Source organism: Porcisia hertigi, chromosome 36 (genome assembly GCF_017918235.1).
Source record: "Porcisia hertigi strain C119 chromosome 36, whole genome shotgun sequence".
NCBI classification, from domain to species: domain Eukaryota; phylum Euglenozoa; class Kinetoplastea; order Trypanosomatida; family Trypanosomatidae; genus Porcisia; species Porcisia hertigi.
Genome location: NC_090595.1, coordinates 2,883,038 through 2,907,515, shown reverse-complemented (window position 1 = coordinate 2,907,515; position 24,478 = coordinate 2,883,038). Strand labels below are relative to the sequence as shown.

Sequence of the window (24,478 nt, the reverse complement as noted above, 5' to 3'; positions counted from 1 at the left end):
GGGGAAATATATATGCAACAACGGAGTAATGAAAAAGAACGACATCAAAAAGTCAAAAAAAAACACGACGGCGGTGAAAGGTGGAAAAGGCCATACAGCCTCCTCCAACCTTGGGATGCAGGGAGCAAAACCATGGGCCGAATGTGACATGAGGGGTGGGCCAGCCTCCTCTCCCCGCACTCGTCACGGGGCGCTTCGTGGTCAAAGTGCTTTCTGGCCGATATATCAGGGTGTGCACTGAGGGGGACACTCGGGTCGCTCACCGTTCATAGCGAGTGAGGAGCACGAAGGCTGCCAAGAGGGGGGCCGGATGGGAACGCAGGATAGCGAGTAGTCCTCTTGGCGCCCACAAGAGTACATCAGGCTACACTACTGTGTGCATGGATGCTAGCCCCGCAGAATGGAAGGAGACGGCGGTGGGCAAAACAGGGTGGCACGACGCAGGGGTGAGGCAGCCCCTGGGTAGAGGAAAGTGATGATTGCAAACCCACATTACAGGTGAAGCGAATTACATTCCACAAACAGAAGGGCACAAACCAGAACCCAACGCCTGGATCTCATCACAGTGTCACCAGGGCTGAGAGCCGCATGGCATACTCCAGTCGTTCATCATCACACATGTCGGAGAGCGGCTCGGGGAGCGGCAGTATCTCCTCGGACGCAGCCAGTGCTGAGCTGCGTAGCTTGGCACGCAGAATCTCATAGTAGCTCGTGCGATTTTCATTCTCCGCGACTGACGGGGTGCCTCTCCAGTCTTTGGAAAGCGGCTTCAGCTTCAACGCCGTGCATACTTCGTTACACACGTGAGCCTCCCTCCACCTCCCAATGCCCTCCCGACCCATGTTGCCCATGCCGAACCCTTTTCCATCCTCGGTGTGAATCTGCGGGTCCGTCAAGAAGTCATGAACACCTTGTAGGTCGGATACCAGCATCGACCCGCCACTCTCCTCTAGGGTGAAATGCGAGAAGGCCTCCACGGCCAAGAGCACACCATGTCGCCTGCGCTCCTCTTCCGAGCTCAGCGGCCTCTCAAAACCCTCGTAAACGCCCCCGAAGTTGCTTGTGTACTTGGTGAAAAATCCGTCGAGTCGTGGCTCCATTGTGAAGAAGATGTCAGCGGAGTCGGTTGGGTGGTACGAGAAGAAGCCAGTACGCTTGTGCTGATGCGCTTCTGGTATGTCGCATCGCTTGATGCGTAACGTCTCGCACTGTAGGAAGGAGACGACGTGCCGCTGAACGTCTTTGGATGCCTGCGCCCGGTTGAACCTCTCTGCGAAAATCCCGCAGATGCACTGCGACTCACCCTCGTTGAAGTAGTCCTTCACGGTCACGTTCGAAATGTTATGGCGAAACATCTTGGCCACCATGAGAGAACGGAAACCGGCCTCGTCCACCTCCTCTAACGGAAAGCACACACGCATTTCCCCCTGACTGAGACCTCGATTTGGATGGAGCACGCGAATCATGGCGCTCACCCCTTTCCATGTGCAAGTCTTCAGATCATAAACATACTTGTGCGCAGGCACAAGTACGTCAGGATCGTCTGTAGGTAGGTGCTCGGGGATTCCGTGCGTATGCATTGGCGCCGACCATCCCTTCGAGGGTGGTGCCGAAGGAGGCGCACTTGGTAGTTGCGGCAAGACCGCCACCTGTGGCATTACGGGCGCCACCGCGTTCAATTCCATCGCTTCCGCCTCACCGGCGGCAGATTCCGAGAGCGCCGGCGACGCCAGGCGAGAGGGTGAGAGCCTCGTTTGCGCCTCACAGGGCGGGGACTTCACCCCACTCTCGGTAGTCCATCTGTGAGGCAGAGAATAGACCGTACGCGTCGTGCTATTCTCAGGCAAGGGCGGGTTGGCAAGTGACGCGCCCTGGGAACCGTCACTCTTTTTTACCGGTCGCCTCTTTCTTATGCACAACGGTTTCTTAGTGCTCGCTGCCTCACTGGCGACTTGCGCCGAAGAGGCTGCTCCGCCTGCGGTGGTGGCACACGATTTCTGTTCAGTAAACGACACCGGTATCGTCGGCGATGTGACCGACAGACACAGCGAAACCGAAGATGTCGGGAGAAAAAGCGTTCCCGTTCCGGCGCTGCGACAGCGACCGCTACTGCGCTGGAGGTTTTCCGCCGAGGGAGACGTTGCAGCCGCAGGCGGAGGAAGAAACCGACTTGATTGGACTGACCCATTTAGTGCGCTCGCTAGAGATTGTGGTGCAGACGACACGGCAGTCCTGCCAATGCTGGTAGGGGCAGCGCATACCCGAGGCACGCTCTCTGTGTCGCCTGGCGTGGACTGGGGTTTCCCGCGCACCCTGTCCGATGCACAGCGAAGCGGATCTTGGCTCTTTTCACCACCACCGCTGCGCTTGACTGTCGCGAGCAGTACACCTTGCACGGCCTGCAGTGGGTAAGCACGATTCACTTCACTGCGTGAAGCAGGGGAGGCACCGTGCATATCAGTCAGTATAAGAGGGACGACGATTAAAAAAAAAAAAACAGAAACCCAAAGGAGAGCAAAGAGCACAGGATGAGGCAGACAGGTGGATGCTTCTGAAGCGCAAGTGCCGCAGCGGATATGTTAGGAAACCCCAAAGAACCGACTCTGAAGTCCACCGACCAAAGCAACAAAAGAGTGACAGCCCGTTGCAAAGCACGAAGTGTCCAGTTCCCGTTATGCTCCAGCCCACAACGTCGTTCTAAACCGAAAGAAAAAAACCGATGTGCGACTCATGGAGAGGAGCGAGAGCTGAGACACATACAGAGCAACTAGATGCTTTCAAATAAACAGTACACACAGCCAGGTACGTCTCATGGGGGAGCAGGAGGCGTGGTTGGGAGTAGAGCCACTGGGGAGGGAAGGGAGGGGAGGGGAGGGGAGGGGAAGGGAGGCAGAGAAGCAGCAGGCGGAATTAGTGTGGACTAAATGAAGCAAAGCAGAAATGGGGGGGGGGAGAACACCACCCGTTAGAGATTGAGCCGACTGGGAAAGGTTGGGTCTGAGTTTGTCCCCTGCGAAGGGTTCCTTTCGATGCACACTTCATTCACCTTCAGGACGGGTGGGAGGAGGGGTGGTCAAGAGCAGCACAAGACGCCCCGCGAGGGTGTATATTAGCTGATGTGAGCCCGAAGGGATGTGCAGTCGCAGACGCCTGTCCGTCTCTGATACAAACGCACGATCACGTGAAACGCGTGGCGAACACAACCGACCAACGAAAGGGGAAGCGAGGGGGCGAAGGGACCGCAGCAAGACGAAAGATATATATATATATATGTGTGTGTGTGCGTGTGTCAGGTGATTGAGAACGGAGAGCAGGTGGTGGTGAAAGAGGAAAAAAAAAGAAGCGGTGAGGATGCAAAGAAAGAGTTAAGGGCGATGCTGACAAGTGCAACCGAGAACGAAGTTCATGGTGACGTGGACATGTACCACATAATGGCATGCTGTCCGTCTCTCTCTCTCCCTGGCCATTTCAAACAGCGCACACGCCCATTCTCTCAGTGATTAGAGGATGGGAGAGGGACTGAGGAAAAAACGGCGTCTCATGCCTCGCTTGCCTGCAGCGAAACGGAAAAACGTCGGCCACGACAACAACAACAACAAGCACAGCCCTGGCGCCGCTATCCTCGTAGCCGACGTTGTTCAAGTGCTTCGTGACGCTAAGAGAGAGACAGTGAGAGAGGGAAAAGAGAGAGGAGGAATCGGAAGCCACTGACCACGTGTGCTCTTATGCGCAAAAGCTTCAAGCTGTCCCGCCGCCATATGCAGTCTTCCAGGTTTTGGTTTGGGGCGGTTCCTTACCTTCACATTGCGTCTGCGCTTTCTCAAGGAATAAAAAAAGGATCATGTGAGCACACAACAATTCAGTGCAGGAACGCACACACAAGGGGTAGCAAGAGACTCGGCAAGACCCCCCCACCCCCACCGCCCAACAAACACACACACAAAGACACACATAACCACTCCTCTCCCCCTCCTCCATGAATGACATCACGGCCACTCCAAGTATTTTATCCCCCAGCAGTTGCGACTTGAGCCGAGCGAGAGCTTCAAAGCTCCACCTCAGACAAGAACAAGCTCATTTTCGCAACTGGTCCCGGATATCCCAGAACTGCCTTCCACTGTGAATAGCCGCCTTGAACTTAGTCGCGAGGAGAATCGTGCCGCTCAGGCGTCGGTGCAGCGAGTAGACTGGGGGCGGTGGTGGACGGAGACGAAGCCTCACCATTGTCGGCACATATGCCTGGATAAGGGATGGCAGGTTCTGAGCAGCGAAGTCGAAGGCCTGCACTCGATCTTTGAATGGCTTCCCCAGCAGCAAGACACTAGCGCAGTGTGCGTCCAGCATCTCCTCCACCTCTCTACCCGTAAGGAAACCCAGCGCAATGCTCTTCGCAATGATGGTCTCGCGGTCCCCATTAGCGGCCGCTGTCACGACATCGAGGTAGTCCTCCAAGAATTCGCTCGAATACTCGCGAGACGCACCAAAGTCGAGCAGGTAGACTCGATTTTCTTTTGCGCTATACAGAAAGTTCGAGAAGTTTGGATCGGTCTGCATAAACCGCCACACGAACAGCTCTTTCAGCGTCAAGTCCATCAACCGATCCGCCACGTAGTTTCGCAACTCCTGTGGAACCCCAGGCCGCTTGCCGAGGTGATCAATCGTGACGCCGCGCACGTACTCGCTGACGAGCACATGATCCGTGGTGATTTGTTGGTAGACTTTGGGGACGTAAAAAAATGTCGAAAGAGAGGGGTCAGCAGCGACCAGCTCGCGGTACCTCATCTGCTTGGATGCCTCGAGGGTGTACCGACATTCAGCGCTCAGTTCGTTGCGCAGCTCTTGAAGAATCTTTTCCACAAACATCCCGGGTGGAAGTACGCCAACAGACATGAGCATCTTCAGGTTTGCTACATCGGAGTCGATGCTCTCCGCCACTCCAGGGTACTGCACCTTGACCGCAACCTCTACGGGCGGCTTTGTCGGGTCAGTGCCCGCAGCGCCGGGCCTCAAGGTGGCATGGTGTACTTGACCGATGCTCGCCGCTGCCACAGGAGTGTCGTCAAAGCTATGAAACAGGTCTGTGCGCCATTTCGCGTTGCCAAACTCCTTGGCGAGGGTGCGGTCAAGTTGCGCCGGCGGCATCGCAAACGCCTGATCACGCACACGTTCGAAGAGGGACGCTATATGGGGTGGAATCGTGTTCTCATCCTGGATACTGAGCATCTGGCCCAGTTTCAAGACAGCACCACGCATGCGACACAAAGTGTTGACAATGTGTCCATGGCCGCGCTCAGAGATCAGTCCCCCAGCTGGAGTGCTGCCCATCATCTTCTCCCAGCCAAGCTGGGCAAACAGGGACGCGAAGCCAGCCGCGCGGCCGACGCGGGAGGAGGGAACACGTTTAAACTGCATGTCCCTTGGTGCTTGTGGTTTCGATAAATCTTCTGCCAAATCCATCGGTAGCGCCCAAGAAGGTGTGGTGGGGCCCTGCGCAACTAAAGAGCTCACTGACTCACCCGCCGCGTTTGAGGCCGACGACGCGGTTGATGCGTGCCGGGGATCCGCCCCAGTCACTGATCCATTAGCACTCATGAGCATCGCCTCAGCAATGCGGTGCAAACCGCGGGCGATGTTGCAGAGTGGTGCACCTCGACATAGCTGTGATGCACGCATTCCAAGACTAGAGTCAACAATGATGCGGAACGAACACCCAAAAATTGAGACCGGGGACCGAGCGGTGGCAGATCCGTTTTTTTTTTTAATCCTTTCTTTTTCTCGCCCGGGCTTTCTTTCTCTGCCCAAAACCAGTGATGAGGTCTGCACAGCCTTCTCGCAAGAATCACCAATACAAAGGCTTCGGAGCAACGCCTGACGAAACCACCTTGTTGGTAATAAACGAAGATGTCACCTCCCCCCCCAGCTTAAACTTGAGGCCCATGCAAAGCACAATAAAAATAAATAAAAATACACGACCTGAGATATCAGTGGAAATGTCCACAGATACGCGGCGATAACACCCGACCAAGGACGAGAGGAGGAAGAGAATATATATATATACATATATGTATGTATGGGGTTCAGAGAAGCCAACAGCGCGACACAGGAAAAGATTCGTGTGAGCGCCAATGTCTGCCTCACAGTTTCTCGCCTCAGAAATACAGCGTTGTTGCGCTGCCTACGAGAACACCGCAGGAGGGATTCGATAAATGTTCCGGGACTGTGCTCCACAGAATGCACATGTACAAATATATGTGGTTGCTCTTTTTTTACGTACCAAGGCAAAGGCCACGGAAACACGCACACAAACACAAATACACACACACACAAACACACACACACACGACACGACACGACACGAGGGCCCACACTGAGCGCTGGGCTACAGCTTCGACTGCCTTCCGTAGTTCTGTTCTTGGATACGCTTGCTCATTTTGAGGAACCACTCGGCGATGCCGACCTTCGATGGTACCTGGACTGAGTCGACGACTGAGCTCACGTACTTCAGAAATTGGAGCTGCACGTTGCCAGAGCCGCGCAAATGCTCCACCTCGATCGCCTCAATTGAGGCACACACGCGCTGCAGGACTGGCGTGCTCGTGCACTGCAGCAAGTTACACAGCCCCGAGAAATACGCCACGAAGAGGTCCTGCGCTACCTTCACGTACCCAGGCGAGTTATTCCACAACAGACATAGCCACTCAAACAACGCAGACACGACAAGAAGAACGGCATTTATCGGTGTCACCTTGCGGAGTGCGGCGCGTTGCGCTGGTGACAGTTTGGACATATACGCTGTCAAGGCATTCGCGGTAGCCGGCACCGCATCCTCCACTGGACCACCGGGGACTTCATCGAGCAGTCGCGCCAACGCCGTCGAGTCACACCGCTCAATGCCATGACACGCAGTTCTCACCATACGCGCGAAATGCTGGATTGCACTCACGGACAGTGGCGGGTAAGCAGCCGCCTGGGAGACGCTGCGACCGTTGCTGAAGAGCTCCGCATTGGGGGCGTACAGGGAGACATACGTGGGCACAAAAAGAGGACTGACGTACTTTTCGGCCCTGAAGGCGGCGATGAGGAAGTCATGACCAGCATTGGCTAGCGGAACGCTGTGCCGGTTCGTGATGGCTGGCACTGCGATGTCAACCCAGTGCTCCAGCATGAGGTCCTCGGCGACAGCGTTGGCGGCGCTCGCGGTCGCCATGGAATGCAGATAGGCCTCGAACAATGCGAGCTGAAGCTGGCTGGCGTGATGCGCCGTCGTGCTGATGGGAACGAGAACGCGCCGGAGAAGTTCGTTCACCGTTGCCGCCTTCATCTCTTGCGGCAGAAGCGCCAATGTATTCTGCAGCAAGGACAGCAGACGCTGCGCCTCCTTGCGCTCTGTCTCGGTCGCTGAGAGTGACACGGGGTAGTAAGCTCGTAGAGCAAATAGCTGCGCAACGACCGGCAACATTTCTGTGGGGGATATGTGGTGGAAAAAGTCTGCGGTGCGCAACGCGATGAAGAGGACCTTCACCGTGGTGAGGGTCATGACGCGGAAGCCTAGCGGAAAGCTCGTTGCTCGAGCCCCCGCCGCCTCCGGGATGTGCTGCAGGACATCCCCGTTGCCAGCAAACAAGAGCGACACGTCGCGGCGAATACGATGAAAAAGCGCAACGATGGGCGTCGGGGCTTTCGGCAGGGGGGGCGTTCCTGAGAGAACACTCACCTCTGCGGACCCGCCAGACGAAGTGGAAGGGGGGAACCCAGTCTCCTTTGGTGCCCCAGTTGTGGTATTCACAGGTGGGGCTCGAGACTCCACGGCGGGGTTCGCTGCCGCGCCGTCACTCTTTTCCTTCGCGGGAAGGGCCTCCGCCACATCCAGCTCGTCCTCACGCGTGTTGTTGATTGCGTTCCATAGACAAAGATCTATGTGTGTCTCCATCTGCAAAGCAGGACTAGAAAACAGTGGATTCACCTCCTCCGCTCTCACGGCACTCGAGCACATACCTATTTGAAATACGTGTTTCGAGAGCGATTCGTAAAGAGCCAAGGTGGAAGGCGTCGTCAGCGGGGCGTGCGCGAAAGTCCCGTCCGTTGGTGGTGGAATGGTGTAGCAGCAGGCCATCAGCAAACGCAGAAACGAAGGAGTGAGGACCTCCGGCTCGGCCGACAGGCCTGTCTGCTCAGCGCGCCGTAGCAACTCGGCGTCTTCCGTAAAATTCACCTGCGGCATCCCCTGAAGTGCTGAGAACACGAGAAGCTCGTAGTACGACAAAAGTTGTGACCGCCCGCCGGCGCTTGCCGGCAGAAACCAAGCGCGATGAACTTGCGCCGTCACACCCCTCCGCAGCGCCTTTACAGCCGCCAGCTCATCAGCGGTACTAGAGCCATGTGTGGTGAGGCACCTCTGAATCGCACGCTGGATGCGGCGGAACACAAGTAGCTGGCCGTACGCGCTACTGCCTTGCTGATTCTCTGCGGCATGCGTGTCGTGCGCCCCAACTTCCTGCACCGTGAAGTACAATAAACGAAATGTTCGCCATCGATACGGCGGACGAGAGGCGAGACGTCGTAAAAAGAGCTTTGCGGTGACTTCCTCGACATTGTCAAAGTCACGACGACGCTGAAAGAGGGCGAACAGCACCGTCTGAATCGCAGTGCTGTAGCTCTCAGTAATGAAGAGTCCCAGTGCACTGGCCCGCCAGGCGTTATCGTCGTTAAAGTAGCGGAGAATGGGCTCCGCATCACCGCCAGGGCGAGCAGCCAACGAGGAGAGCAGCAGGGTGACAGAGCTAAGTGCACCCTCAGTGGCACGGAAGAGCAGGTGACCAACGTTCGTGTAGGCAGCCATCACATTTAGCATACCCGCGCCGCTTGACAGCAAGGACGAGCGCTCACCCGCCTCGCCCAAGAAAAGATGGGTCAGTCGAGTTGCCAATCGGGCGACCACATCAACGTCCACCTCTGCTATTCGACGTGTGCCTCGCACTCCTGCGCGCGCGCCCGGACTCTCATAAGCGCGCAGCAACGTCGTCACCCTGGACACCTGAAGGAGGTGTGGGTAAATGTCCAAGTACATCTTCGACACATTCGCGTACACGGATGTCTGCGAAGATGCCGGGGACAGCGACGACGACGGCGCGCCACCGGTGTTACCAGCTCCTGTACTCTCCGCGACCGCCGCACTGGTGCCCACGGCACCGCGCAGCACTTTGTCAATGTTCCGCTCTGCATGCTGGGTCATGCCCCACAGAATGCCAGTGAAGGCGCGCACATCGTAGCGCAGATCCTTGTGCGTGGCAACCACGTCCGCGTACGAAACCAAAAACTTCAGGTCACCAGGTGCAATGATGTGTATCGACTCCGGATTCGCATAAATTTGTGGGGAGCCGTGCCCTTCTGACACCCCACACGCCTTCAGTATGGCGGCGATCCGTTGTAAACTCATTGCGTTCACTCGCCTAGCTTCAGCCGTAGCACCACCCAGAATACCGCTGTGGTGCGCAGACGACATATACGAAGATGTTTTAAATAAGAGTAAATAAATAAATGAGTAGGTTTGACGTAGCCGTGTGTATTTTCCTATTTTCAAACGCAGCGGTGAGCGGCAATCAGTGGATCCTGGCAGACAAGAATATAGCCGGAAGGAGAGGAGGCTTCCAAGATGCCATCCAGTTTTGTGTGTGTGTGTGTGTGTGTCTATGTGTGTGCGTTTTGCCCCTTCAATAGTATGCCTGTGCGCAGAGCTACTGCATGCGGTACGTTGTTCTGTTTTTTTCTCTCTCCCCCTCCCCCTCGTGAAAAGAGAAGGAAACGTTTTCGAATAAAGTCAGCGACGAAACACACACACACACACACACGCGCGCAGAGACCTAACAAGAGACTTGTTATTGAGATCTTGGACGCCCAGGGAAATGCCGGTGGTGTGTGTATATGGGGGAAAGCTAACTCGAGGGGAGAGATGAGATAAAAAGTCGTCCGAAGGGAGGCCGATCTGCAGTAGAGAGAAACCTAAGAGGAGGAGAGAAGAGAGCGGAAGGGAGGTGACCACCACGTTCAGAGAGAGGACTGCACCGCATGTGCATGACGCCCTCGGGCACCGAGTGAGATGGTTCACGCATGCTCCTTCAGGCTGTCGACTCAGATGTTGAGGAACGGTTGCCACCGTCGGACTTGTGAGTTTTGGTTCTCCAAAAGACCCCCCCCCCTCCGACCTCTGGGAAATTGTGCGCCCGCACAAGTCTCGAAGGGGAGGAAGAGGGGGAGGAGGTGAGGGGTGGGGGGGTTGGGGGGAAGGGAGGGGGAAATCTGAGAGAGGTCGGGCCTGCCTGAAGCAGGACCGAGAAGAGAAGGAGAGACAAGTAGATGTACTACGCCACTCCCACCACCGCTCTATCCAATCCCACCTTCCCTTCCCTTCCCTGTCCCCCCCCCGCCGCCCCTTGACGGTGGTGAACTTCCCTGGATGTCATGTTTTGGAAACTCAACTGAAAACAAAAATCGAAAGAAGAAAATACAGACCAGAGAAGTAAATACAAAGAACAAAGATGTGAGACACGCGATGGGCTCTTGTGTTTCACATCTCTGCTCCCTCACCCACCACACCGAATAGCATGCATGCATGCGTTTGCTGCTGCCTCGGATAAGCTGTTCCGTCTATTCGTAGCCTGACCTCTGTGCTGTAGCGGGGCCTGAAAGAAGGTGCGAAGAGGACGTCGTGCGCTCGGATGATATGATGGAGAGAGTGGCCGAGGAGCAGCTGAAGAGCCCCCATCGCAAGAATCTCTTGCGTTCTCCTCTCACGCGCAAACGGCCTTGGACTGCCCATTTTTTTCTTCTCGCGCCTCGACAGACATACGGCCAATGACATTGTTTCAGCATACCAGTCGAGTGACAAGAACACACGTCGCCCAAAGCCGGAGGAGATTAGACGTGACGGAAGGCCTTGCGCTTGTACGACTGACCCGGGCGGCGGCCGCGCTTCGTCTCCTTGCCGCGGTTGGTCGCGTGCGGCTTCGAGTGGCTGCCGGGCACGCCAGAGGCACCGAAGTGGCGCACAGACTCGCGGCCAGACTTGCGACCACGCAGGAGATACGTGTTCTTGCCAGTCGGAGCGACCATGGCGAGCTGGTCAAAGGTCAGGCACTCACCGCCGGCGGCAACAATGCTTTGGCGCGCGTTCTTGGAGAAGCGCAGGGCGCAGACGCGCATCGCGGGGATGCGTGCCATCCGCACATCATCGAGCACGTCACCGACCACGACAGCGATCGGGGCCTTCTTGCTCTTTTCAGTGAAGACGGCCTTGCGCTTCATGACGACGGCAATGCGGCTCAGCGAGATCGGGGCGCGGTTGCTGCGGCTCTTGAGCAGGCGCTGGTACACGACCTTGTTGAAGCCAGAGCTCGTGCGCTTCGCGAGGAACTTGTACAGCTTGATCAGAAGCTTGATGTACGGGTTCGTGGAGTACGTGTGATGGCGAATCACACGACTCTTCTTGGAGATGCCAGTCAGATCAACGCCCATGATTGCCACGGAAGGTACCAAATGGGGGTTTTAGTTACTCTGCTGGGGTATCGTCGCAACGCGAGTTCATAGGGAGAAACGAGAGTTGAGCGCCAGTATCCGGCGTAGACCGTAGGTGAGGAAAAACAAATGGGAGTCGGTCGCGTAGTGAGGCGTACCACGACACGTCAAATACGACAAGAGATACGCGCCCAGAAAAAAAAAATCCCATTCAGAAAGAGCGAAAAGAACAACAAAGAATTGGAGTGGGATGATGACAAGGAAGAGAGAGAGAGAAGGCTCGCCCATGGAGAAAGGGAAAAGGGGGGAGCGTCCGGGATACATGGCAACATCAGCCACATGTACTGCCGCTGAACTTGTGCGGGTTTGCTTTCGAGTAAAGGCGACTACACAACAGTAGACATCCACTACTTGCGGGGCTAAAGCGCGAGCGATTGGACCAAAAGTTGTTGTCAAGCAAGCATCTCCATGTCAAGGCTAACCAACCTTCAAGGCCTCTTCTTGAAATATCGATACATATTCCCCCCCCCCACATTTACACGTATGTGCATGTGTGTGTGTTTGTATGTGTGTGTGAGGGGAGTAGGGGAGGGGGGGGGGGGAGGGGGCCAACGCTTACAGACACAGGAGTCACATTCTCGACCATGGAGGGGAAGGGGAAGGAGGGTATGATGATCAATACGTTCTTCGTGGCACGTTTCGTGAAGACACACACCCCTCTAGAGTGCGCCTCTGTAGTGGATCGAATCAAGGCCTTGTAACTGGTTTTTCAGCCCATGTGGATTAGCCCAGCCACTGTTGCCGTACGAAATATCCTCGTCCTCGACAAGTTTCTTCATCTCCTCTTGCTTTCGATAGAAATGCTGCATCAGTTCTGCTTGCGCCTTTGCATCGACGACCGGTTCGCGAGGTGGTGGCGGGCCACCCTCAGCGACCAGCTTCACTGTAATCTTCGTCTTGTCGTTCTTGCCGACGTACTTGACAAAGTCGGTGTCGCGCGCGAGTGGCTTGGCGCTCCACCACATCACCGCACGCCCTGACAGGGTGTTCTCATTCGTTGCTCCCTCGTCAATGATGCTGAGAATACGGTGCGCCTTGGATTTTTCACTGTCTGATGCCGCATCACTGTCGAGAATCGCCGCCAGGCGCCGACACGCATCGACACCACTGCACTCCGCTGGGAAGACAATCATTGCACCCCCTTTGAAGGCCTCCACCAGGGCATCCATTTCACTCTGCACGCACAGCTGCCGCTTTTCTGTGCGGTCTAGTGACAGGTAGCGCTCCGTGTCCCCAATTGGACCGCTAAAGTAGTGCTGCTGCGACTCGTTCACCATGCCATCCTTGATCATCTGCTTCGCTGCCGTCATCATCCAATTAAGCCGGACACGCGTGTTTTGCATGCGTTGGATGGCGTCGGTTGCTTCACCAATATTGGTGGTGGCCGGCATGCTCACAAGGAAAGCATCATAGTCCTTGCTATACTCTTCCTTGGGCAGCCGTTTACATTCTATAAGTACCATTGTTGTAGTACGGAATGGGGCGGGTTCGTGGAGCCGAGGCCTGTGACGATGAGCGACAGGAGATGGAACACGGATGAACCCAACGGGAAAAGAAGGGGGAAGGGGGGAGGGTCAGAGGCACAGGAATGAGGTGTTTGATCTAGTGATGATGTGCCTGAGATGCTCCTGTATGCCTCTCCTTGTTTGATGGTGTATCTCGGTCACTCCGTGTACGAATTTGCAAGGAGGTGGTCAAGAGAAGAGCTTGAGGGAAGAGACACCACAGGTGAGGCGAGGAGGAGGTAAGGAGCGGGGGAGCACAATAATAACAACAGCTTCCATGAGCACACAAATGAAGAAAAGAGGGGAGAGTCAAACACGAATTCGGTCAAATACTAGCGACAGTCGTCCATCTCCAATAAAACAGGGCACTCATCGACCTTTGTCGTGTGCGTCCTTTTTCGAGGCGTTTGGGTGGGCTCTGGGCAAGCGGGGGGCGGGACAAGGACCCATGGTCAACGAGACTGTTCACAGAAGATAGGAAAGTAAAGGAGCCGTCAGCGAGGCAACCAGTCAACACACAAACAAGTGCACCCAGTTCTCTACGGAAGCGATGAGCCGCTCCCCGCACTCCTTTGCTCATCGCCTTCCGTGAAGAGAGAACCCCCGAAAAGTAGGTTCTGCTGTGACATCCTCCCTTCAATAGACATTTCTGCTTTTTTCTTTTTTTTTGCATGCCTGCCTCGTCGGAAGCGAGGTCGTCTGCATGATGTCGTTGTGTATCATCTCAAACGTCTCCGGCGTGACGGGCTGCAGCCCGTGGAAAGGGGGGGGGGGGGGGGGGGGGCCTAAAAAGAATTGAAACGAAGCGTAAACAGAGTCGTCAAAAAAGGAGGAGGAGAACGGAAAGAGAGAAAAACACCGAGGCTGACCACAGAAAAAAAAAATGACCCAGACGAATTTCTCGCATAACAAGGGAAGATGGGCTTTGAACTCAATGCGCAGAGTTCGCAGTGATCCAGCGCTCCTGTTGGGCGTAATCCAAATGAATTTGGACATCTCGCCAGTAGTTGCTCTTTTCCATCAGGTCAGCCACCATGTGCGCCTGCAATCCGACCTCGATTGCTATGTTCGGCGAGTCACGCAGCACTTCGTTGCGTTGCGTACGCGACTTGAGCAGTTTTGCCCCATGCACACAAAGCTCTTTGAAATATAGGTACTGGCGGGACTCGCGGTAGTCGTCACCGACGAGCGCCGTCTTAGACTCCCAATGCGTAATGGTGCGAGGAAGGTCGACGTACTGTTTTGGTAACACGTACGGTGGGTTGCTAACGATCACATCATACGTGCCAGCGTATACATCTTTGACAGTGCCAATGGGACGGTCTCCGCTCTCTGTGGCGCTGTTCACCTGCGTACCAGGCGTCTGCTCATCCAGGAAGCAGCTAAACATGTCACTCTCTATTGCCGAGTAGCGGTCAGGCGAAATCCCATTCCGTGTGGCGTTCTCTCGCGACACCCGCACCGCGACTGGCAGAATGTCAAGGGCAGTGACAGCGGCGCATGGCAGGTGCTTCGCCAGGGCCACACCGATGCAGCCTGTACCGCAGCATACGTCGAGGATGCGGATCGATGGCTCAACTGCAGACGTACCGGTGGCGGCGTTGGTGGGCACCGCGCGGGCAAGGTGGTTGTACACCAGCCAGTGCGTCCACATCTCCGTCTCGGGCCGCGGGCACAAAAGCGGCGCCTCGCAACAGATCTCACAACCAAAGAATGGCTGCGAGCCGATAATGTATGAGAGTGGCTTGTGGAGGTCGACCCGTTCGAGGAGCGACCGTTTCACCAGGCGTCGCGCCTTGTCCTCGGACCAGCGCTCTTCGCGCGCGCGGCTAGCGACCCACTCCTCTACCCACCGCACCTCGAGCGAGGCCTGGTACAGAGTTGCGGGGTCGACCTCCGTCTGCACACCTTCCTTGTAAAAAGCTTCGTAAATCATGCGCGAGAAGAGCCGGCGTTCATTGGAGGAGAGAAACCGGTCGCTCGGGGCTTTCCGGTGATAATGCCTCTCCAGCTTGCTCAGCTTCTCGCCGCACGTAAAGTCTATGCTTTTCGGCTCCGCAGCGCTGCTCGTGCTGGCGTGGTCCCCCCCTCTGTCGTCCTCGCCTTCTGCCCACGTGCCTACCGCCTCCATGCCGCGGAACTTCTTCGCCGTGACATTGCTCAGCCCTCCGGCGTAGTCTGCGGAGAGAGCGCCGCCGGCGCAGTACGGCTCTGTCTCAAGGCTAGAGCTTTCACTCCGAAGTTCTGGCGCCTCAGTAGACACATACTTCACCGGGCGGCTCTTCGAAAACCTAGAGTCTGATCGGCAGCGCACACTAGCCTTCAGTAACGACGGCCCCCGAAAATGCAGCGCGCACAGAAAAAGACCGCTTCGTCTGGCAACGCTGCGGCGAAGGCCAGCCACTCCGCGATGCCCGCACGCCGGCGACAGCACCACGACCCCTTGCACAAAAGAAGGTGTCAAGATGGTCTTCATGAGGGTCAAGATGCAGCCCCGTTCTACGACGTTCGAGGGGACTAATTCGGTTACGCACCGTGAAAAGGGGGGATGGGAGATGGAAGAGGGTTCGAGGGGAGCACAAAACATTTTTCTGTTTTTGTCCGGATGGGAGGGCTGCGGTCGGCGCTGGGTCAGTCACACGCCATGTGCTGTGAAATACCAAAGGCGTGCCCAAGGCTCGAATGAGAGGGCAAAGAGAAAAAAGCTTTTAATATCCATGGAAAGGTTTTTCTACTTTCTTCTCTGGAATGTGTAGCTGCACACTCCGAGGAGGACAACACTCATGGGCGTCCTTCACGGCACTGAGAGTTCTATTGGCTCGTCGTGCGGTGTCGAGGCGCAAAAAAAAAGGGAGAGAAGAGACAATAAGGCAGGTCGGGACTCGAATGCAGCGACATAACCTCTACAGCGCGTTTGGCGCTGTCGCCCTGTCCCGCATCGCCCACCTGAGAAACCGAACCTGGTTTTCCTGCGCAGGCACACGCACAAACCTCAAAGCAGATCCACACGTCGTGGTCCCCACAAACATTGCAATACCCCACATGCCTAGAGGAAGGGGAGAAAAAAAGAGGGGTCTTCTAGTCCCTGAGTTGCTGAATAAGGCTCACTACAGCGATAATACCCCCACACAAAGCTGCAGCGATCTTCCTCTTCCCCTCCCCCCCCCCTATAATAGCGCACCTATATGAGCGATTCCTGTCATTCAAAAAAAAAAAAGCATAAAGCCCACTGGAACATCATCCCCCCCCCTCTCTCTCTCTCTCAAAAAAAAAAAGAATAAGCAGAATTACATGCAAATTAGAGAGACCAGTGAAGATGCATACATGCAAATACACACATGCACCCACACAGACGTAAGGAAACACGCAGGTGATTTTATTACGCTGCCGGATACACTCAAACGTGCGTCGCTTCCTTCGGTTTAAATGTGGAGAAACGCAGAGTGGGGGTTGGGGGGTGGAGGATGCAGGAGGAGGAGGTGGATGTGGAACCGAAGAAGTGGGGGAGGGGCAGTAAAAAAGGATTTTTTTTTCCGAGCGCACGGCGCGTCAAGACAGAACGCGGTGAATGTGACAGCCGTTAACAAAAGAGCTGCGCAGCCACACGTTCGTGAAACACGGGCAGCTCTAAAGACCGATTCCCCCCCCCCCTCCCCCATCAGGCATCTACTCTCAGACATTGTTCTACAGAGTGCAGTATCTGCTCCAACAGTGCGACAACAGAGGGGCTCGGCATCACCCAACCGGCAGCGGTACTCTCCAGAGCGTGTCGTACACAATCATCGTGGTGCCAATACACGTCAAACTTATCCCAAGGCCGGCGCTCACGAGACACATAAGCCGCTTCAGTCGAATCAGGCGGAAACGCGAGCACGCGCCACTTACAGCAGCATCCAAGGAATTCCCCTCTTCGCCCTCATACGCGGCCGCCGCAGCTGACGCAGAGCCGAACGGACCCCTCGGCGAAAATACGCACCACCCCACCATTCCAGGCGCGACCATCACAACAAAGACACTGGTCAGAGTTCCGATCAGGTGAATCACAAAGTCGATGCCGGGCACTACTGCGGCCATCATCACCGTCGTGCAGACGAGAATGGCCGCCTCTATCACAATGGCAAGGGTCGTGGTCTGGTCAGGCGAGCCGACGTCGCGATCCACATCGATGGTGCCCGGCTGCTCCGGATCGGGTTGTGAAATGCGCGCGGGCTCCGAGTGAGTCGGGTGTTGGCACGAGTTTCCGCACAACCCGGCACCTGCATTGAAGTTTGTACTTGCAAAAGAAGCAGATTCAGCATCGTTGTCTGGTGGAAAGTCGGCGTGGTGGAATGGATAACTTCTCCCGAACCCCTCGTAGCCCGGTGTGGAGCTGACGCGACGTGGCAGCAAAGGGGCATTTTCACCAGGAGGGACACCGTCGCCGTGACCTCCGCCGTTCATCGAGTCCAGTGCCGGCGCCGAGGAGGGCCCTGTTGCTGTGCTCATATACCCCCTCATTTCGGCCTCTGTAAGCTCTGCGCCAGAAGCCCTCGCAGCCTCCATCATTAAGGCGGACTGATCAGACCATGTCAAGGCAATCATGCTTAGCCGATGCAAACCGCGACGTGTGCAGATCGAAACCACCGGGAACACGCATGCAAAATGGGCGAAGAGGCCTAAGCGGCCAATATTCATGAGAAGGTCGGTCTTTGGGTAGTTGGAGATGATGTTGCCGCCAACCTTCCGCGCCGCCACCTCATCACCAAACGTCCAGTAGCCAAATATTCCAGTCAAGGCGTAGCAGCCGATGATGATTGGGAAGGCCACCAAGAGGGACCGCATCATGCTTTGCGGTCGGCGATCCTGAAGCTCCTTGTAGAAGTACGGTACATTGTAGTGGTAGCTGAAAGCCAAGGAGAAGGCTGAGATCGCCCGCAGCACACCAAAGGAGAGGACGAACCAATGCAACTCGCCATGGCTGCGCGGGTCAACGTGCGGGTAGTCATAATACTGCTGGGTGTAGTAGCGGAAGGTGATGAGCACAACAAGGTAAAAAATTGTCAGAAAACCTAGCAGTGAAGTCCACTTGAGCTCCTCCATGTTGCGTGCGCAGCTGAGAATAAAAAAAACTATGCCGCCGGCAACAAGCCAAAAGTGCTTCGATACGAGCACGCCGTCCGTTTGCGTGACATATGCAACCACTGGTGGCATGGAATCGGCAATCACCCTTGAGTAAACCACAAGGGCGCCGTAGTTGCTGCAGAAAATGACCAGCTCCATCAGCATTGCGACGACACGGCGGCAGCGGCGGCGGCGCCACTCGTTTCGCGCGTACTCGTCGCGCAGTGCAGCGTCGGCGCTCGTGGGAGAGACGACAAAGGACGCGGCCGAACAATCATCCGTGCAAGCGTGCTCTTGGGGGTTGTGTCGGTGGCGGCCGTGGTCGCCAATGTGCTGGGAGGCTCCTCTGCCTCGTTTCTTGTCGCTCGCCCTGCCTTCCTCTTGGACTCTGTGTTGCCCCACAGCTGTTCTCGTCGCCGCCCCGTCGCTATGCTGCTGTCTTCCCGAGCACGACGCCTCTTGCAGTGACGCCACATCTACGGAAGCTTTTTGAGTGGAGATGTACTCCTCCCACAACTGCGGTGGGTAGAGGGAAAACGCAACCACCTCCGTGAGCGAGTACCGCCCTGTAGCGTCGCAGCCCACGACGAGGCAGTACACACTAAAGGCTGCGAACGCCGAGAGAACCAGGAGAATAGTCAGCCCAACTACGATAGAAGAGAAATAGAGCGCTAGTGGCAAGGACAGAACCCCGGCGCCAATGACGCTACACAACGTGTTGATGATGGTACCAGTCAGCGTGCCTGAGCGCGCCTCAACCGGAGGACCCGCAAAGGAAAGCCTCAAGGCGACGCGATGGCTGATACGGCTGGTAAAAGACCGCCGCTGCGACGCGCGAACATCGTTCACAAGCAGAGAGGAGCGCGATCCAAAAGACTGCATCGATATTGCCACCTCGCAAGACAATGTCGAGTAAGAAGAACGAAGCGGAGGGAGGGTGACGAAAACCAAGAACCAATCGGTAAACACCAGAGACAAAAAAAAGATAATGCGTAAACTCTGGGTAGGGTGGGTAGGGGGTAGGACTGAGGGAAGGGGAGGAGGGGGAGGGGAGGGGAGGAGGGGGAGGAGGGGGACTACACCTCTCTCTCTCTGACTATATAAATATATATGAGACGATCCCCTTGCGTATTCAGGGTAAGCAAAACAGCGCACCAGGTAGACGAACAAGAAAAAACAAAAACAAAAAGGGAAACGTCGTTATGCGAGCCGAATCATTAACATATAAATATATAAATATATATGTATATATGTATATGTACGTCTCCTTCCAAGGAATTTTCTCATATAAATATTGACAGAGAACGCAATAGAAAACACAGGGCTTTACGTTCTGCGCTGTTCTTCTCTTTGCATAATATGAGCCAGTTCGGTGTGTAGAACGAAAACAAAAAATCCTCAAGTCGTTGATGGCAAAGTGTGCGTGTCTGTGCGACGAGGATATCAAGGATGAAAGCCTGTGTCGCCACGGCTTGCGCTCCTGCCCCTTTTTTTCTTTTCCCCCTCTTTTTTTACCAGTCCACTCAGAAATGAAAATCGGCTTCGTTGCTAGCCGCGTGTTCCCCCGGCAACGAAAAAGAATGATTGAAAGGTGTCAGTCAGTCACAGGACACACCAGCCACTCTCTCTCTTGACTGGTGAAAAGAAACTTGAAAGGGGGGAAAAGTCAGCCTCCGTGCCTACAAGGCTGCCTGCACCGTGGCCTCCCTATCCCTGCTCAAATGAGCGCAGAAAAATTTGTCCAAGAAACGGGATGCGATACAGTGTCGTGGGAGGAGAAGGCGGAGGGCGGGTGGTGCGAGTAGAGAAGAGCACGGTGAGTAAAAATCGTTGACTAATGCGTCGGCCCGATGACGGCCGTTCCAGCCTATCGTGGCACAGGCGGAGTAAATGTAGAACAGAAATGTGAGGCACTGGGCACAGAGAGCGTCATTCCACTCCGAAAAAAAAACGCTTCCTCCGCGGTGGAGGGAGGGGGAAGGTGGAGGAGATGGTGTGCGGTGAGAGAGTAAGACACACAACAGAACAGAACCAACAGAAAGAGAAGGTCGGTGTAGAATTCGGGTGCGCGACACCAATGCAATCGTGACCGAGTCACAAAGTATCCGACTCTAGCAACACCCCATACGAGTGCGTCAGGAAATGATGCGAGACATCTGCGTCACAGAGAAACGAGGTCACGGGGGAAAGCAAAACTCACAGTGCCACTGAAGGATGGCCACAGGTCCTGCACAAGTGACTTCTCTACCAACCACACTGATGGAAACTGAAACATTGATTGTCTTGTTCACCTGGCATCCGCCGGATTGAGAGACGGGGGGAGGGAAGAGGGAGGCGGTCAACGCTGTTTCCTCCCATTTTCCCCTGTAATTTCCCGCGCCTGATCTCGTTGCCCTTTGTTGTTGTTGTTTTTTGCTTTGTCGATGAAGAGGTGCGCAGTGATCACCTGGTACACACGCCTGTCTCTCGTTTCTCCTCTTCCTCCTCTAATGAATCAACGTAAGGGTGTAGACAGCAAACAAAGAAACCAAAAAAAGGGGGGCTGCAGATGTGTGCAAAGCGTAAAAAAAAAAGAAGAACGGTATCCATGACATTTATCTCAGACAGGACCCAAGGAGCGAGTACAAGTCGGTTGAGGAATCACGGCAAAAAAAAAACAGGACAAAACCGCTAAAATTCGCGCCGGGAGATGGCGTGTGTGGGTGTGGAATAAAAAAAACAAACCCGCTCAGGCATCAAAAATGCCGCCGACTACGAAACAAAAGAATCCAACAGAAACAACGGAGGCCAGAGGGACACGTTGCACGATAGGAGAGATTCACCTGTAGAACACCAAAGTTGTGCGCCTGTGCTCAACTCCTTAGGCTCGATCGGAAGCCTTTCGGCGCTTTTTAGCGACACGTTCGTCTGCGGAAACGATCGGCGCTGTCTCGCGTGTGCGCTTGTTCGACCGCCGTGCGCTGTTAGTGCCATTCATCACGTACCGGCTCTCGAGATCGTTCAGCATCGACTCATATGATGACCGCTGACGCTCTCGAATCATAACCTGAAGGGCGCCAAGGCCTCCGTCTGCGGACTCTGCCTCAGCCGCCCCGTTGCAGGCCATCTCCTTCAGCACCTCCTCCGCCTCCTCACGCTCACGACGCAGAGATTTCTCCAGGCGTAGGATGCTTTTCTGGGTACTCGTCGACTCCCACGCTGGTGTCCTTGAGAGTTTCCCCTTTGCGATCAGCGTCGAGACAAGACGATGGAGCCGCTGAACCTCCGTCTCGAGACCGTTGTCGAAAAGTAAGTACTGCCGCACCATCTTTTTGAAGTCGCCATGGCACTTTTCGTAGCCCTCAATCACGTCCCCCTGCTCCTCAGCCGATCCAGCGTAGATGGCAAAGAAGTTGCGCACCTGACCCGCTAGCTCCGCCGAGCGCTGCTGACGAGCCGCTTCATCAGACACCCCATGCAACGCGTCGGCAGAGTCAGGAACAACCCCCGTCGAGTCGTACACTGCGCGGCGCTGTGGGTCAGACAGTACCGTGTAGGCGTTCGAAATTTTCTTGAACTCTTCCGCACCGTCTGGGTTGCGGTCTGGGTGGTACCTTAGTGCAAGCCGCCGATACGCGCGCGTGACATCCTCGATGGAGCATTCTTTGGAGACTCCAAGTGCCGTGTACAGCTGGAACTTGGCCGTACCCATGGTCTTGGAAACGATCCGCAGAAATTGCACGTTTGAGGACAGCACAGAGCCGATGGTCAGCACTACGTGAGTTGCTTCTGTGCCGGGTTGCCCCACACGGACAGCTGAAGCGCGCAGTAAATTCTCAACCTGCCCAAGGACACACACACACACACACACACACACACACACAGAGGGAGAGCAGTAAAGGCGGACAAAAAGAGCGGGGCCGATATCGTAGGAACGAGCGTTAAAATAGTCAGGTCGCCCTCTGGCGTACGCAGAACTGTGGTGTTACTGTGATGTGTCGATCAGACGGTCTTCGTGTGGTGATCTAGGCGGGGTGGATGATAACCAGATCCTTTGTTTACCTAGGGGGTGTCGGCATACATATAGTTTGTAGCAGCAAACCAAGCGCGTCGAGCGCCATCAGAGCAACACAGAGTAGTGGAGGAAAATTAGAGAGTTCTCTGAGCGATTACGACCAGATGACCCGTTGAGGTGCCTCGGCCTGCGGTGTTCAATGTTGCGATGACTTCTACGCCACCGGAGAGGTGAGCGAGCGACTCTTGACGAACCACGGTGAGATTTCGTTCCAGCAAGGGAAATGTCGCAGCACCATAGAGCCTAATGGAACGGATGAACGTGTGCCAGAGACGTGTATGTGTGTGTGTGTGTGAGGGGAGGGGAGGGGGTCTGGGACACACACCCGTCCATGGGATTCCGAACGCGCGCCTACACACGTCGCTGCGCGCACTATTTCCCCGAATACAATTATTGCTTGTGTTCTTCTAGTGTTGATCCGTTTAAAGACAGCCTTTTCTTCTTTTTTTTAAAGAGGTTGCGATCACTGGCAGATCGGCGCGAACAAAAAAAAAGATTGGGGAGGAGCGTGCACGCACAGCGAAACGCAAAGATACACCACCGTTCACACACCACGCATCAAGAGCAAACCAAAGAACGACGAGCTTCGTGGTCTCTCTCTCTCATAGTCTGAGTCGTGTGCCCTGCCCCCCGTTTGTGGCCACTCTTGGTCACTAATACGCTCTCTTTCCCTTTTTCACACCATCAATAGACGCGTACACACGCACGCACAAGCGCAAGAACGCATGTATTTTCTTTCACTGAAGGGCAGCATTGCACCCGCCTAGTGTATCCTTTTTTTCCTCCTTTTTCTCTCACTAAACTACACTATAACAATGAAGCGGACAGTGCACTGGAAGGAGGGCCGCTTCTCGCACGCATCTTCACGTTCCCCACCAGCCCCTTGGCGCTCTATTGCCTCTGACTTGTGGAGTCGTTCCTAGTGCAGTGCACACATATTACCACACATGCACACTGGCCTGTTGCTGCTACCGCTTTCTCCACGTGGTCTTCCTTCTCTGCCATCAATTGACACATGTGAACCCTGCCTCTATCGGATACGCGCTTTGGGTGGCGATGTGCGGAGGCAGATAGATGGTAGGCTGCAGCATCGAAAAGAGGGGAGAATTCCGTGTCAGAAGCACGGAGAGCCAATGAAAAATTACACGGCTGTGGAACAAAAAAGCACATGCAAAAACACCCGGGAGGGGCGAACAAGACAACGTCAGAGGAGGGCCAGTGCGACATACTGCGCAGCCGCCGCCGCCCCCTCCCCTCCTTCCCCGTCCCCGTCCCCGTCCCCACGCCCTCAACTCCTCAGACAGGCAGGCAGACAAACACGCATACACACACACACACACATGTCTTGGCGTAAAGTCGCCCCTTCCCCGCCAAGCGACTATTGGGCCGCCTTGACAGCATCCAAAAATTTCTTCGCGTCCCCGCTGGACCAGCCGGCATTCTTGGCTTCGGCGTTTACGTAGGCCTCCAGCTTGTCGAGACCGTTTATCTGCGCGTACGTCTTGGCCTGCGCGACATTCGCCTCCCGCGCTACCGCCTCGAGATGCTCCGGGCCCTCACTGCAGTACTCAGCCAGCTCGCGAGTCGTGTAGCGAGTCAGCATAACGCGCGCAACCTGGCGCTCCAAAGCGCTTTTCTGGTCTGCTGGCAGGGACTTTGCGTACGCCTCGATGTCCGACCTCCAGTTTGCACCAAAGTTGTGCTCGATATTGCACGCCTTCAGGGGGGCATTGTTGCGGAACTGGACCTCGCCAGTGAGAAGCTTGTGTAGAGAGGTCATCTTGGGATCGCCAGAGGTGGCAATAGCAGCCCCGGTAGCCGCTACAGGAACCGCCATACAAACAAAGGAGGAGCGCATCATGATTCGAGTCGAAAATCACCCAAATAGGCTTGAGTCAGATAAAGGAAAAGCCCGTGACTGGGATGGGGTGGAGTGGGGTGGGGTAGGGGAGTATGACACAAGGCAACCAGGTTAAAAATTCCGAGAGACGGCACACAGAAGACCTTCCCGGAAAGACCAACGCGGGTAGGAGGTGGTGAGAGTTACGTGTGAAGAGCGCGCGAGCAGGCGAGGAATTCCACGCTCAATTCACCGCACCACCACGTGCAAACGGTGTGTGCAACGAGACGGATTCGAGGACAGTGCGCCCGTGGAGATCACGGGATCCGTTTGGAGGATTTATATATATGGATATATCAAACAGCGGAAATAATAGAAAAGAGGAAAATTGAGGGCACGGTGGAGCGA

The 24,478-nt window shown here is 55.4% G+C and overlaps 9 protein-coding genes across 9 annotated transcripts; all 9 read right to left on the bottom strand.

The window, feature by feature from the left end:
* Nucleotides 1-560: 560 nt before the first annotated feature.
* JKF63_00730 (uncharacterized protein) lies at nt 561-2,456 on the bottom strand (the record flags this gene model as incomplete). The annotated part of the gene is made up of 1 exon (XM_067896780.1): nt 561-2,456. The coding sequence occupies one exon, from the start codon at nt 2,454-2,456 to the stop codon at nt 561-563; it is 1,896 nt and encodes a 631-aa protein (XP_067752937.1).
* Nucleotides 2,457-4,074: 1,618 nt separating this feature from the next.
* JKF63_00729 (uncharacterized protein) lies at nt 4,075-5,673 on the bottom strand (the record flags this gene model as incomplete). The annotated part of the gene is made up of 1 exon (XM_067896779.1): nt 4,075-5,673. The coding sequence occupies one exon, from the start codon at nt 5,671-5,673 to the stop codon at nt 4,075-4,077; it is 1,599 nt and encodes a 532-aa protein (XP_067752936.1).
* A 706-nt stretch (nt 5,674-6,379) lies between these two features.
* Nucleotides 6,380-9,502, bottom strand: JKF63_00728 (uncharacterized protein; the record flags this gene model as incomplete). The annotated part of the gene is made up of 1 exon (XM_067896778.1): nt 6,380-9,502. One exon carries the CDS (start codon nt 9,500-9,502, stop codon nt 6,380-6,382), a length of 3,123 nt encoding a protein of 1,040 aa, XP_067752935.1.
* Nucleotides 9,503-10,914: 1,412 nt separating this feature from the next.
* On the bottom strand, nt 10,915-11,511 carry JKF63_00727 (uncharacterized protein; the record flags this gene model as incomplete). The annotated part of the gene is made up of 1 exon (XM_067896777.1): nt 10,915-11,511. The coding sequence occupies one exon, from the start codon at nt 11,509-11,511 to the stop codon at nt 10,915-10,917; it is 597 nt and encodes a 198-aa protein (XP_067752934.1).
* A 719-nt stretch (nt 11,512-12,230) lies between these two features.
* JKF63_00726 (uncharacterized protein) lies at nt 12,231-13,034 on the bottom strand (the record flags this gene model as incomplete). The annotated part of the gene is made up of 1 exon (XM_067896776.1): nt 12,231-13,034. The coding sequence occupies one exon, from the start codon at nt 13,032-13,034 to the stop codon at nt 12,231-12,233; it is 804 nt and encodes a 267-aa protein (XP_067752933.1).
* Nucleotides 13,035-14,007: 973 nt separating this feature from the next.
* Nucleotides 14,008-15,552, bottom strand: JKF63_00725 (uncharacterized protein; the record flags this gene model as incomplete). Its single annotated transcript, XM_067896775.1, has 1 exon — nt 14,008-15,552. The coding sequence occupies one exon, from the start codon at nt 15,550-15,552 to the stop codon at nt 14,008-14,010; it is 1,545 nt and encodes a 514-aa protein (XP_067752932.1).
* A 1,259-nt stretch (nt 15,553-16,811) lies between these two features.
* Nucleotides 16,812-19,058, bottom strand: JKF63_00724 (uncharacterized protein; the record flags this gene model as incomplete). Its single annotated transcript, XM_067896774.1, has 1 exon — nt 16,812-19,058. One exon carries the CDS (start codon nt 19,056-19,058, stop codon nt 16,812-16,814), a length of 2,247 nt encoding a protein of 748 aa, XP_067752931.1.
* A 1,978-nt stretch (nt 19,059-21,036) lies between these two features.
* JKF63_00723 (uncharacterized protein) lies at nt 21,037-21,867 on the bottom strand (the record flags this gene model as incomplete). The annotated part of the gene is made up of 1 exon (XM_067896773.1): nt 21,037-21,867. The coding sequence occupies one exon, from the start codon at nt 21,865-21,867 to the stop codon at nt 21,037-21,039; it is 831 nt and encodes a 276-aa protein (XP_067752930.1).
* A 1,741-nt stretch (nt 21,868-23,608) lies between these two features.
* Nucleotides 23,609-24,091, bottom strand: JKF63_00722 (uncharacterized protein; the record flags this gene model as incomplete). The annotated part of the gene is made up of 1 exon (XM_067896772.1): nt 23,609-24,091. One exon carries the CDS (start codon nt 24,089-24,091, stop codon nt 23,609-23,611), a length of 483 nt encoding a protein of 160 aa, XP_067752929.1.
* Nucleotides 24,092-24,478: the final 387 nt, after the last annotated feature.